The sequence below is a fragment of the Anabrus simplex genome, chromosome 12 (assembly GCF_040414725.1).
Source record: "Anabrus simplex isolate iqAnaSimp1 chromosome 12, ASM4041472v1, whole genome shotgun sequence".
Taxonomy (NCBI): domain Eukaryota; kingdom Metazoa; phylum Arthropoda; class Insecta; order Orthoptera; family Tettigoniidae; genus Anabrus; species Anabrus simplex.
In genome coordinates, this window is record NC_090276.1 from 38,213,726 (window position 1) to 38,228,352 (window position 14,627).

The following is a 14,627-nucleotide window of genomic DNA, read 5'->3' on the forward strand; positions in this document are numbered from 1 at the left end:
TATGGCTTGGCTGCCTGCTTCATTGGGGCACGCAAGCCTCCCCATCACGGCAAGGTCATACGGTTCACAGCGGAGGATTGTACGTATATGCACACAATTTAAAGTAATGTGATAAAATCTGAGGATGCTCCTGTAGAGCGAATCATGTCATTCTTTGTTTAATACTGTATGTTACTGTGTTATGTATGTTTTAATTAGTGTTTTCAACAGACTGAAAAGCTATTAATTTGCATGAACTAAGTCAGCACTGAAAAGTCTGGCTTCCTTCTTAACAAACAACTTCGAAATAGCTTTAGAGAATAGCTTTTCTTAAAGTGGTTGTTATTCTATGACAAAAGACCTAAAACTGTTACCATCCTCAAGACACAGACCAGAACTGTATTCTCTAGTCAGGTATTCTATCTACTTCAATACTTTTGATGTCATCACTTATTAGGCATGGACTGGCAATTTTAACTAATTACTGTATAATGTAACAATGAAGACCGAGACTTGCTGGCCGGTGGCAAATAAAACAATAAAAATCAAACCCATGGCCATGGCCTGCCAAACAACCACTGCTTAGCCCGAAGGCCTGCAGATTATAAGGTGACAAATGGTCAGCGTGACGAATCCTCTTCGCCCTTATTCTTGGCTTTCTAGACCACGACCGCTACCACACACCATCAGATGGCTCCTCTATCTATGTTTATTTAAATAGAGAAATACTTTGTTGAGAGAATCTGTTTGAGGTGGGTGTCTCCGTCCATCTGGAGTGTGCGCGACTGTCTGTCATGTAATACTTTCAATGTCCGCTCTAACTACACGACCATTTCAGCACAACCTCGCTTCTCTCAGCCTTGTCAGGAATGGAGGCAATTCTGAAGCTATTCTACTTTAAACCACCAGCAAAAAGAAACCACTAAGAAAGTCCATAAACAAAGCAGATAAATTCAGTTCTTTAAAGCAAAGTTGATTGTCTAGGGCTGTTTTATCTGATTCTGAAATGGGATGTCCACCTTTAGAAGACAGTGTGAAGCTCAACTCTTACCTACTCCCTAGATAAGTTGAGACTGGACGAGCTTAAAAAGGATCCTACATTAGCTTGCTTCTTGATATTGCTCCCATAAAGATATAGGGTCCGCTTTCCACATCTCATTCTCTACTTTGTCCGATAAGCAGCATCAGTGGGCAAGATGCGAAAGGATCACACGTCCCCTCACAAGCAGTCTGTCCGTTGCTTCCTCGGTGACTCCGTCCATCTGGACTGAGAGTGACTGCCCATCTTGTAATACTTTCAATGTCTGCTCTGATCACATGACCCTACCAGCGCAAACTCGCATCCCTCAGCCTTGACAGGAATGGAGACAATTCTGAAGCTACTCTGCAAGGTTTAGTTACTGATATGATCAAGTCATGTTACTCCCAAGGACCACCTCAGCAAACACATCTCCACTGATAGGGTAGATCATGAGAGACTACTGACAAAAATGAGGTCTACTGGACTAAACAAAAGGTGACTGAATGGTGATTGAATTTCTAGAAAACAGAACTCAGAGAGAGCCTCTGTGGCTCAGACGGCAGCGCGTCGGCCTCTCACCACTGGATACCGTGGTTCAAATCCCGATCACTCTATGTGAGATTTGTGCTGGACAGAGCGGAGGCGGGACAGGTTTTTCTCTGGGTACTCCGGTTTTCCCTGTCATCTTTCATTCCAGCAACACTCTCCATTATCATTTCATTGCATCTATCAGTCATTAATAATCACCTTGGGAGTGGCGACCCCATTGTAATACTAGCCTAAATATGTTTCATTCAGTATATTCCTGACCCGGTCTAAGACTGGAAAACAGGTTGTAGGTTTTCATTTTTCAGAACTCAGAGAATTAGAGCAGCTGAAGCATTATCTGATCCTGTAATGATTAAGAAGGGGATTTCACAAGGCAGTATTTTGGACCTTTAATTTTTCTTATGTATTTAAATATGAGGGTTTTTTTCCTTTTTACAATTGGCTTTATGTCACACCGACACAGATAGGTCTTATGGTGATGACGGGACAGGAAAGGGCTAGGAGTGAGAAGTACGTGACCGTGGCCTTAATTAAGGTACAGCCGCAGCATTTGCCTGGTGTGAAAATGGGAAACCAAGGGAAAACCATCTCCAGGGCTGCCAACAGTGGGATTCGAACCCATCTTCACAATGCAAGCTCATAGCTGTGCTCTCCTAACCACATGGCAAAATTGCTATGATATAAGTAAAGAAATGGAATCACAGATAAGGCTTTTTGCAGATAACGTTATATTGTACAGAGTAGTAAATGTTACAGGATTGTAAGTGACACCAAAAAGACCTCAACAATATTGTGAGATGGACACTGGACAGTGGTATGTTGGTAAGCAGAATAAAAAGTCAGGTTGTGTCACCAAGAAGAAAAGTCGGAAAAGTCCTCCTGGTTTTAATTTTTTCTTTTTGCTTTACGTCGCACCGATACAGATATGTCTTATGGTGACGATGGGATAGGAAAGACCTAGGAATTGGAAGGAAGTGGCCATGGCCTTAATTAAGGTACAGGCCCGGCATTTGCCTGGTGTGAAAATGGGAAACCACGGAAAACCAGCTTCAGAGCTGCCGACAGTGGGGCTCGAACCCACTATCTCCCGATTACTGGATACTGGCCACACTTAAGCGACTGCAGCTATCGAGCTTGGTCTTGGTTTTAATAACTGTGTTTCTGGAGTGATAGTACCTCACAGAGACCACTGTAAGTACCTAGGTGTTAATGTAAGGAAAGTTGTTTGTTGGGGTAATCACATTAAAAAGGTTCTAAATAAATGTTACAGATAAATATATGGTTATGAGGGTATTTAGGGGTTTTAGTAAGGATGTAAAGGAGAGCAGGGTACAAGTCTCTGGTAGGACCCCAATTAGAGTATGGTTCCACTGAATGGAACCCACACCAGGATTACTTGATACGAGAACTGGAAAAGATCCAAATGAAAGCATCTTGATTTGTTCTGAGTGATTTCCAACAAATAAGTAGCGTTACAAAAATATTGCAAAGTTTGGGGAGAGAAGACTTAGGAGTAAGGCGAAGAGCTGCTGGACTGAGCGGTATGTCCTGAACTGTCAGTGAAGACATGGCGTGGAATGATTTTAGTAGACGTATAAGCTGGAGTGGAGATTTTAAAGGTAGAAAAAAACATAATATGAAGATAAAAGTTGGAATTAAAGAGGACAAATTGGGTCAAATATTCACTTACAGGAAGAGGAATTAGGGATTGGTATAATTTATCAAGGGAAATGTTTCATAAAATTTCCAGTTCTTTGCAATCATTTAAGAGCAGGTAAACAATTGATAGGGAATCTGCCATCTGGGCGACAGTCCAAAATGCAGATCAGTAATTGAAGCATCTGCTCTTGTGTCTTTGTTACTGACCAGCATTCAGAATCATAGTGTGCCAGTGGGTAGATTATCATGCAACAGATCTCCGTTTTGAGGCACTGCGGACTGATCTAGTGCCACAGGACACATGAGAGTTGGCACCACTTCATCCAAGCAGCATGACACGAGCTTGAGCATCCAGGAAGGTGTTGCCAATGGGCGATGTGTGGGAGCTGATGTAACGATAGTCCGAGGTCTTGACAAGCAGGTTACCGTCAACTACAACAGTACCACCCGTTTGTTCACCACATTCCAAGTATTCTGTCTTGGTCAGATTGAGTTGCAATCCAAAGGCATCAAGCCTGTATTTTTTATATTTAGAACTTGCTTTACATTGCACGGACACATATAGGTTTGAATGGTGATGATGGGATAGGAAGGCTTGGGAGTGGGAAGGAAGTGCCCGTGGCCTTGATTAAGGTACAGCCCCACCATTCATCTCGTGTGTAAATGGGAAACCACGGAAAACCATCTTCAGGGCTGCCGACAGTGGGGTTCGAACCCACTATCTCCCTGATGCAAGCTCACAGCTGCTTGACCCTAACGTCATGGCCAACTCGCCTGGCGCCTGATTTTCCATTGATGAACCACTATCGCACGCCTCGATAGACGGCATAACGCCAGACTCCGTGGATGAGATGCTTACAGGTCAGCCGACAACACTGTGTTCATGCATACAATAAAAGGCAAAGACAGAACAGATCCTTGATGGCCATCGACTGGGATGTTGAACTGCTCAGTGATGACAGCAGCCCAATGGCCAAATATGTTTAAATCATTCATACTGCTACAAAATAAAAAAAAGTAATGGTAAACGATTAATGGAATTCCAACTAGCAGTCTATTATTTAACTGAGTAATGGTTGAATCCAGCAATACCTACCTTACCAGGAGCAAATCTTAATAGGCCTATGATCAAATAATTAGGCTAGACAATTAAGGATTTAGACAATAATATGCAAAGCATATGATAAAAATCATTGCTATCCGTATTGAAGATACTGAATGTAGGATGCTAAAAGGTTAGTTTTTTTCCACCTATTCAATACATATAAATTTTATAAATTAGGAATTTATTATTGATTCCACTTGAGACATGTTTCGCCCTTCATTGAGGGCATCATCAGTCGAAATATCACCTCAAGGTAAAAAATCAGGTAACTGGTTAGTAGTTGACAGTACAAATTAATACATATTATTAATACAATTACAAAAATTAAGTATGGGAAATAGTTGTACAAAAGTGATGGTTGAACATATAGGTTTATAGATGAAAAGTCACCACCAATGCCTAAAATTAACATAGTAGAGTTCGGCAGTGGTGCTCTGGAGAAACAGTTGACGCAATCACAGGGAAATAAAAAGTTAAAAAATATTTACATTAAAACAATTAAGGGAACACACCACACCTTTTCTCCCTTAATTGTTTTAATGTAAATACTTTTTAACTTTTTATTTCCCTGTGATTGCGTCAACTGTTTCTCCAGAGCACCACTGCCGAACTCTACTATGTTAATTTTAGGCATTGGTGCTGACTTTTCATCTATAAACCTATATGTTCAACCATCACTTTTGTACAACTATTTCCCATACTTAATTTTTGTAATTGTATTAATAATATGTATTAATTTGTACTGTCAACTACTAACCAGTTACCTGATTTTTTACCTTGAGGTGATATTTCGACTGATGATGCCCTCAATGAAGGGCGAAACATGTCTCAAGTGGAATCAATAATAAATTCCTAATTTATAAAATTTATATGTATTGAATAGGTGGAAAAAACTAACCTTTTAGCATCCTACATGCAAAGCATAACCAGACATATAAATTTACGGATTAAAACAACAATATTAAATTTCAAGAACACACCTGTTGTTTTATTAATATAAAACTTTCCCTGTAATTGGGCCGCCTTACTGGTACCAGTACCAGTATTAATCTCCGTACACATGGGACAGTTCATAATTAAACAAGTAAATCCATCGTCAAAAGCAAGACCACAAGCTTTTAATGTCTTCTTCATTTGTAATAACGATAACGTAGGTACATTCTCCAAATTTATACTGTTGTAAGATCTGCGAAAAATATTGCTCATTAACCCAACGCATGGTCTGTGACAAAAATTTGACGTTGATGTGAAAAACATAACCTTGTGAACACAACTTGGTGTATGACACATATTTCGTACATATATACGATCATTCTTTCGGGTGTACTCTGTGTTATTGAAGAAGTATGTCCTTAAAAAGTGCTCTTTATCCGGGAAAATCCTACAAGATGAATCATAACCCGTATTAGCTCGGTTCGAAAAATCTCTTCGTAAATAATTCATATATTTAATTCTAAAATATGAAGGTAAGGACAGTCTATTTAACATCTCACGCACAACATAAGTAAATATTAAAAATTATATACTTAGAAAAAAAGATACTGATTACAAAACAATCTTTGTACATAACCAAAATTCCGCGGAACAGATGATTAGACGGCCACAGTAATTCATTTGTCTTTAGCAAAGACGATAGGTCCACAAGCATCTCAATTCATAGATATATATAGAAAAACTCCATGTGTCGATGCAGAGCCATCTGCAGTAACATGTAGTTCAAGGATCATGTAGACGGCTCTGGTCAAAAGCAAAAATTAATATATTCATACCCACAATCAAGTTCGTTTGTATTATGCTTTTAAACTCAATAGCCTTACGAAATACTTTTACGTGGTATCCGACGTTGTCGCTCAGTTATCAACCCTGAAGGAATAAAAGTAAAAAGATTATTCAAAAGGTATATAATCGGGCGGCCGAGGTTCACACAAATACAGTAGAGGCTGTATTTGGTTCACATCCCAAAGCAGTAAGATTTATTAAAATGAAATGTCACGTCCCGGCCGTTGGGATTCCCTCTGTGGGTGGCGGTGGTAAAATACACCCACAGTAAACCCTGCCTGTCGTAGAAGGCGTGTAATAGAAGACCTATGAGCTTTCATATTGCGAGCTTGCATTGGCAATTACGGGTTCCCTAGCTGAATCATGCATTGGTTCCACTTAATTGTGTCAGGCTCCTCACTTTCATCTTTCCTATATCAGATCTCCCTTGGTCAACTTTTATTCTTGCCGATCCCGGCGGTATTAGGTCTCGAAGTCCACGCCCTTCGCGCTTCCCTTCATTTTGCCGATACCTTCATTCTTCGAAGTATCGGACCTTTTCCATTTTCCTTCTGATTATTGTTAACAAAGGATGGTTGCCCAGGTTGTACTTCCTCTTAAAACAATCCACTTCTTAAAAAATTGAAGTTCTCATGGTTATTGGTAAGCAGTCTAAAGTCGAGTAATCCACAAGCTTGCAGGTATGGTAGATTGATCATATATAGATCGATTCTTGCTCGTTGCTTCCTAATCTCCTTTGTGTTTATAGGCTGTATTTGTTATAGGTACAGCCTTGCGCGGGAATACAAAATATTATCCGTATCCGCACTTCCTTCATCCGCGAATACTGTATATATTAACTACAGTATATAACAACCAAGGCATTGCAATGGATAGATCTGTTAATATAATACAACAGACCTGATACCTGGCATCAGACTTCCCACAGTCACAAATTTATGAGGGATTTTCTCGTGCGACAAACGCCGACATATTGACCTTTGTTCCTTCCTTCCATTTACTGCAGCCAGGAGTCCATACCATTGTCAAGGGTCACCTAATAAAAAGCAAAAATAAGAGTATACCTGAGTGAAAACAAATACTGTATTTGGTGAAAATTAATAAACTTCATTATCCGCGGATATCGTAAATATTATCCGCACTGCCATATAGTTTGCATCCGCCAAGACAGTAAATTCGCGGATATCCGCATCCGCACAGGGCTCTATTTACAGGAATAAATCAAAGAAGGGTATCTTCGGACGATCTTTGACGAATTTTTCGCAAAGGGTTAGTTTATGGCTAACTAGATCTGCAGTACGCTCTTAACCACTCTAACAGGGCCCACGAGATATAGACGCATCAAGTCATCCTTGGTCAGTCACATTCTCTTTGGTCACATACTCATTGGCCAAGGATCATATAAGAGAAATTGGCTTTGCTTTTGTGGTGAGCTACTCATTCTGTTGGTGTGGAAGGTGAGTTTAATTTTAAAATTTTAATTATGCATGATTCCTGAGCAGTATACACTGTTCATATATCTGAGAATTCCCGTTTATTTTTTAGGTTCATGGCATTTGGGACATTGTCGTCAATTGGACGACTTTGGAGACGATATAGAGTAGTAATTATCTTCCCTACTATTGCAGGGACTACAATATTTGCAGATATTATTCACACTAGGCGCTGGAAAGCACAGAAGTTGTTAGAAAAATCATCGTCGTAGATTTCGAAGGTAAGAATTGTAATGATTTTTTAATTTATTTGATAGGCTATGAATGATTTAAGACAAATATTACATATATGAATTGTGAGGTTAGATCTTCTGGTGTAACTAGATGAAATAAAATATGTTTCCGTCTTGTAGGTATTGAATTCTCCAATATATTTTTTTCCACCCTCACGATATCTTAAAAGGTAATTTAAATTTTGGAGCGAAAGGTTCAAGAAGCTGAAGTTTATGCTAAGCTGTTACAGTTTGGTAAGGCGCAATACGAAAATAGCCTTTTCTGACTTTTCTGTCCATCTTTTATTTTTTTATGGTACGCTCAGAATTCGATCGATCAGTTCCTACAATATTGTTAAATGTTACAAATTTTATTTAGGCCTAAGCTAGAATCAACCATAAAAGAGTTCCATATCAATAACTCTGTGATTGAAATAGAGGACACCGGGCGAGTTGGCCGTGCGCTGTTTCGATGTCCTCTTTGTTAGCAAACTGTTGTCCACGTAATGGCTTCTTGACTTTGGGGATTAGATCATAGTACATGGGCTCAGATCGTTGCTCCTGCGTGTTGACTTCCATTTTGTGACTCTCTCACTCACACACACCAAACTTGAGGGCATGCTTAGAGCCACACTGTTGTTTACATACACCATCTAGTGGCATCGTACGCAAGTACATACCGTACGTTTCCAAATGCATATCTTGGATTTTCTGTGTCTTCTCCTGTTCGCGAGAAAAAAAATGGTTGCCATGACTTATGACTCGACCTACGTAGAAAACTTACGAAGTTGCATCTTAGAATCTTCTAACCTGCAAGTCGCATTCCGTACTACTCTCCACCACGCTAACACACAGTTTGCTTTAAGTGGCAAATACCACCCTCCCTAGCAGGAGGGTCTTCCTTACAAAGGTTTACAGCCATTCAGAATTATTATTACTGTAAAGTGCTCTTCCCAAAGATTTTAACCTTCATTGATAAATTCCTCTGGAACTTTTGACTTCAACATGAAAATGACAAGCAAAATTTTCCAAAACTAACGAATGTACTTCACTACATACACTTGACTCCCAGTATCTGTATCTAGCTTTAGAATGCGTACATTTTATAAATTAACCCTCTGGCCTGCTAATGGAGTATTTCTGGCCATTTTACTGTTGAGTCATTGTAGGATAACACAGAAGAATATAATAATCTTTTGTGATATGAGAGCAGAAGCTATTGGTAGATTATCGATATGTTGGGTAAGGATGCTTCTTACAAGGAGAGGTCAGACGCTGCGTCCAGTCAGTTTTGACGAGCTTCAATATAACTGCTGGAGGACACTCGACGGTAACTTGTGTATAGGGTTTTAGGTCAATATGCTTTCATTTTCTTTTTTAAAATTATGTTCAGAGGGCGTGATGCAGGATCCTCTTCAGATGGAGTGGAGGTGATAGAACATTTAAAGGTGAACAAATTTTACTTTTACTAATAATTTCAAAAAAAAAAAAAAAAGGAATCCCCAATTCCAGTCATTTCCATGTGCAATCAGCATTTCCAAAACAATGCAGCTGTGCTGGCCTTGTTGTTTCCTCTAAAAATTCTTGTGATGTGCATGGGTTGTCCAGGACGGGACAGATAAATAGGTGGCTTGATTCATGTTCGGCACCACATTCACACGAGGTGTCTGTGTTTGCTGAAAGGATCCCCCATTTCTTCAGGTTTGGAATGATCCCTCATTTCTTCAGGTTGGTCTTGCATTAAGGGACGCCCACTCGGAAGCGGTTGAGCAACCTCCATACAGGGTAAGGTAGGTCGGCGTCAGGAGTTAGTTCTTCCTTTGGTGACATGCCTGTGGGACGTGAGCTGCTCCATCTGTTAGGACGAGTAGTCTCTGGTGTTCCCTCCAGTGGCAGAGTCCTAGCAAGGAAGCTCTTGCGGGCTCTGAAGCGAGACCTTGCAGCTTGGTGACTCTGGAGTGGATGCCGATGGTCATTCTCCAGATTCTAGTGCAGCACATATTTTCTTGGTGAGTTGCACGCAGTACACTGGGACGGTGGCTGAATGGTCACCGTACTTGTCTATGAATCTCTTAGACTTTTCAAGTCTCGTTGCAGCTATATTTCATTTTTACAAAATAAATTTTATTATTATTTGAGGGAGCGTGAGGTTAAAATTTGAGCAGAAATATTATGCAAAATGCAGAGAACTTTATATTCTCTTAAATGAATAAACTTTCTCAAAATTATTGCTCTAACTCTCATTGGCTCACTCATTTTCTCCTTGTGGTTTGCCTTCATAGCGCATTGTATGGTATTCCAGTTTATTAACCTAACCATTGTGGTTTGATTTGTATAATGGTCTGTATTGACTACAATTTATACTCCAATAAATACACATTTGATATTTAAAATCAGCCTGTCAGTACTCAGTATTGACAAGCTAGAGTTGTATGGTAGATGAAAGGCAGAGAAATTCTCTGCACCAAGCACATTGGTTGAAAGTCACATTTATCCTGGTTTACAATTTTCAGACCAAGTAAATGCTGGGGCTGTACCTTAAGTTAAGGCCACAGCTGCACTACCTTCCCATTGCTAGACCTTTTTCATCCTTGCATCACTGGAAATCTTTGATACATTAGTACAATGTTAAAATACTTCAAAAAAAAAGGGCCACATTAGTGCTCGCATGTTTCCCAGCTATTATTCTTTGGAAAGCAAACTGGTTTACATTCATGAAGGCATATCTCTCTGTGGTTAATTTTGACGCATACCATGTGTGTAATATCTTCTGGAATATTGGTGCCGACAACTGATTATGTACCAGGCTACGAATCTTTATGGCATCAGCTCGGTTATGAAGTGCTCGCTATGTTTGAAGGAATGTGTGACAGTTTTGGATCATTCCAATAAAGTTCTTCCCTTGGCTAAAGAAATAAATATCACATGGTTGACACATAGGTGTGCACTTTCTCGGAATAACTTTCACCGTGCAAGTCAGCTAGCTTTCGTCGTTCACGAATGTGGAATCATACGTGGCTGCATAAAGGTATAAAATGGCAGGAAGAGACCAAGGCGACAGTTTAATTATAAGAGGTGTGGAAATAAATGAGGCACAGAGCTTGTATTTTTTGAGGCACTTAGTTAATTCACAGATGGTTGCAGACTGAATGCTGAAAGGCATAACAGGCTATAAAGAGGATGTCTTCCAAGATTTTGCTTTATTGTGTATATGTTTTAAAGTGTTTTTTCTGCAATACAGACTGATTAACAACAAAAATGTTCAATTTTCACAGGGCTGTTTGATAACAATGGATATAGTACTTGTAGGCCTACAGTAGGTTACATTAGCTTGTCACGCTGCACGTGATTTATTGCTGTCATAAAAATTACTTTCCTAACCTTTAGGCCTAGAATGCCAGACAGCGATGAATCGTTGTTTGATACTTGTGGGTAAAGTGCCAGTAACAATATATCGTCGTTTGAACAGTGCTTTACTATCTGCATTTATCACGATTATGAACACCAGATGGCAATATTTTGTTTCTATAGAATAAAGTACATAGTTTCTCATTTTATCACTACTTGGCTCATTTATTTATTTATGCACATTGGATTTCTGAATTTCATGTTTTTCTCTGGTCATGTGACGATTGGCAGTTACGTGGCAGTAATTACCTATACATCCTGAACTAGGGAACAGATACTTATAATTTGCTGTGTTTATCACTTGGATGGCTGCATTGCAGAAGGATTACCACATTTTATCTGTAATTTTAATTTTGAATTATTTTTACTGTTATTTTTGAAATTTGATTTTTTTTTTTGTTTGTTTTCAGTGTGTTCTGAAAATATTAAAACAATATATATTTTGAAACTTAACAGTATTGTAATCATTAGGGTTTGGAAGTCTATGCGTTAAAACTAGCTAAATATGACCAAAAGGTAAAATGTGATTAATGGAATTTAGTAATAGGTAGAAAATATGAAAGTACAATAGAACCTCCACAATTCAAAATCCCGCCTAATTCAAAGAAGCTCTCATTCCCGGAAACATGAGGTACAGTTTTACATGTTATTTAAATTGTTTAATTCGAAATACGGATAATTTGTCATTTGTCAACCAAAGTCCTGTTACCGAAATTCAGACTTTAAATTCAAAATTTATCCGCGTCATGATAGAATGCACTTTCATTCACTATGGTGTGTCTACAGTGTGCTTCATATTTGCTAATTTCGAGTGACATCGTAATTCTTTTGTATTCAGTGTTTTAGGGAACGCTACAATATCACGTAGCAGGCAATGTGCGGAGAAGCAGAATCCGCGAACTGGTGATACAGACAGTTGGCGAAAAAGTGTGGTACATATAATTGATTTGTACGCTCTGAACAATATTGTCAATGCCGATGGAACTGCTTTTTTTTTTAAATGCCAAGCCCAAATGGACTTGGCAGTTATAAAGGAGAGAAGTGCTAGCCTGGGGTAATCATTCAAGGGTGGAGGTCATTGTACTGTGCAACTGTGTTGTAATGCACACGGTAGTGAGAGATTTCCTCCCCTCGTCATAGGAAAGTTCAATAAGCCACAATGTTTTAAGACCATCGGATACTTTCTGTGCAAGTACAGGGCATCTGATATGCATACAGTACAGTAATCTGATGAATAAAGCACTTGTACAGCGGAGCCAGCATGATTTGTCCTAGTCTTTGAATCATGCTTTTTTTCTTTTGTTGCGTGAGGTTATGTTTGTCAGTGAGCTATCCAATTGCATTATTTGAATACCGTAAATGCACCTTGTTGGATACATTTTGGAAAAAGTATTTTCCCCCACGGCATTTGAAAGGTTTAAGCTGTGAATCAAGGTTAATTGCATTCAGTAACAGATCTGAGAATATTTGACGCGGCAAGGGTTGGCATTTCTGAATTACGAGTTGGCAGTTAATTCACAATCACGTAATTCGAGGTCTGATTTTTGCATCCTAACAACTTCCAATTAACAAGGTTTTACTGTATTACTAACATTAAACCTCCTAAGACCAAAAAGTGATTAGTGATAATACAATGGACAGATTAAGTCATGCAAACTGACAGAGCTACAGTACGTTACAACTTTCAGTTCTTAAGGTAACAGCAGTAAAGTGATTTAACTTCAGATGCTTAAGCAAAGATAATTGTTCCATCAGTAGGCCTACTGAAGATCTCTTCACCAAACTCTTTCACATAATTTCTTAATTTTACATCTTCTCTGGGCGGTAAATGGACCCGTCAAGGATGAAACAGGTGAGAGAAATCTTGGAATTTCCTTGCTCGCTAATTGCGAAGTGACTGAAGTGACATCCTCCTCAGTGAGACGTCTGCACAGAAGCTCTTTCTTGAAATCAGGTTTTCTAAATCTGCTGCCTGTCTGTTCCAGGAAAACTATGTCTACTTCAGTATTTGGAAATCACGTGTTCAAAACTGTAGGGCCTATATAGGTAACATGCACTTTGTTAAAAACAATGCCAGAATTTAAGCAAAAATGCTCAGAATATAACCAAATATTGACCGTATGTCATTAAAATGAGCAATATATAACCAAAGCAATGAAAACGGCTGAAATATGCATTTATAAGCAACATAAAATTGCTGTAAATTGGGTCAGGGACCTGTCATTATTTTTCAGATTTCTGGTAAAGTAAACTCAAGAAAGATGTATGACTTTTGCTTAACATCCAAATCTTAGTAATAGTCTTTAGTAAGTACATACCATCCTCAACATTTCCTGCAAGTTTAAATTCAAAATATTGAAAATTGGAAATGATGTAGTGCTTTGAATAGGGGCTTACAAAAGCTACTAATCAGCCTTGCATTATTGGCACATTTTCAGCATGAGATTATGGCACTAAGAGGGAACAATGCAACTTAGGGAAAGTCCAGTTCAAAAGCAGAAAAATGAATATACGCTACAGTATATTGTTTATTTTTATAATGTTTTATTCTTACGTTGCACACAAATAATAGAGACATTACTGTATGTTTACAAGCAGAGCTATATTCTTCTTTATTGGAAGCCCAGAGTGTAGTTTTCCCCTCTTTATAATGTGTATATGAAATATTTTATCCTTTTCATTTCAGGATGGCTCTATTTGGAATAACTCGACAGTACGTGTGGGCAATCTTGCCAGCGACTGGTTTCTGCATTGGCTGGTTTCTCGACCGGAAGGAAACTGAACGGATGACAATGTTTCGGGATAAAAGCGCCCTCTATGGAAGGGAGCTGGGGCCTGGTGAAGCACCTTCGTGGCCTTGAATCTTGTAGTTGTAGTAATACTCTGTACAGTAATATTGTAAATTGTTTAAAATAAACTTGTTAAAACTAGTATTTTGTGGAGTTGTAGACTCATTGAAGTAAAGGAATGGCATAAAATCTAGATTTTGACAAACCCCAAACCAAATGAGCTTTTACATTACTTTTCATGAGAAAATATTGAAAAACCACACAGTACAACCTTCAACATCCTTGCACTTCTCCTTCAGCCATTCTTCCTTACCTACTTCATTCCTAGTCATCTGTAATATTTTCTGCCCTCCTAATTTTTTTCTTTTCTTTTTTGTATTCTTGTACTTCCATCATTCATCAGTCAGATCTATTATCTTCTGAGTTATCCATTGATTCTTACTTGATCTTGCATTTCTTCTGAATCTTTCTTCTGCAACCTTACCAATCTGATACTTCAGGACTGACCACCAATTACCATCTAAGAACATGTGGATAGAGTATACATGAAAGAAGGTCCGGCCTCGCGGTGTAGGGGGCAACACGTCCGCTTGTCACCCGGCGGCCCTGGGTTCGATTCCCGGCCGGGTCAGG

General features: G+C 39.0%; 3 protein-coding genes across 4 annotated transcripts in view; 2 read left to right on the forward strand and 1 right to left on the reverse strand.

Annotated features, from left to right (window-relative positions):
• mtDNA-helicase (mitochondrial DNA helicase) overlaps positions 1 to 5,919 on the reverse strand; it is a 50,638-nt gene extending 44,719 nt beyond the window's left edge. For both annotated transcript variants that reach the window (XM_067156700.2, XM_067156703.2), the window contains exon 1: positions 5,294 to 5,919. In XM_067156700.2, coding sequence (XP_067012801.2) covers positions 5,294 to 5,801 — 508 coding nt within the window. In that variant the 5' untranslated portion in view covers positions 5,802 to 5,919. The remainder of the gene's footprint in view (positions 1 to 5,293) is intronic.
• A 1,492-nt stretch (positions 5,920 to 7,411) lies between these two features.
• LOC136884080 (uncharacterized) lies at positions 7,412 to 7,797 on the forward strand. Its single transcript, XM_068229788.1, has 2 exons — positions 7,412 to 7,549; positions 7,638 to 7,797. The coding sequence occupies exon 2, from the start codon at positions 7,642 to 7,644 to the stop codon at positions 7,795 to 7,797; it is 156 nt and encodes a 51-aa protein (XP_068085889.1). The 5' UTR covers positions 7,412 to 7,549; positions 7,638 to 7,641.
• Positions 7,798 to 13,892: 6,095 nt separating this feature from the next.
• ND-MNLL (NADH dehydrogenase (ubiquinone) MNLL subunit) lies at positions 13,893 to 14,138 on the forward strand. The gene has a single exon (XM_067156101.2). It carries the CDS (start codon positions 13,893 to 13,895, stop codon positions 14,064 to 14,066), a length of 174 nt encoding a protein of 57 aa, XP_067012202.1. The 3' UTR covers positions 14,067 to 14,138.
• Positions 14,139 to 14,627: the final 489 nt, after the last annotated feature.

Excerpts from the sequence above, each read along its gene's own strand:
- LOC136884080 (XM_068229788.1), top strand. The coding sequence starts at position 7,642 with ATGGCATTTGGGACATTGTCGTCAATTGGACGACTTTGGAGACGATAT.
- ND-MNLL (XM_067156101.2), top strand. The coding sequence starts at position 13,893 with ATGGCTCTATTTGGAATAACTCGACAGTACGTGTGGGCAATCTTGCCA.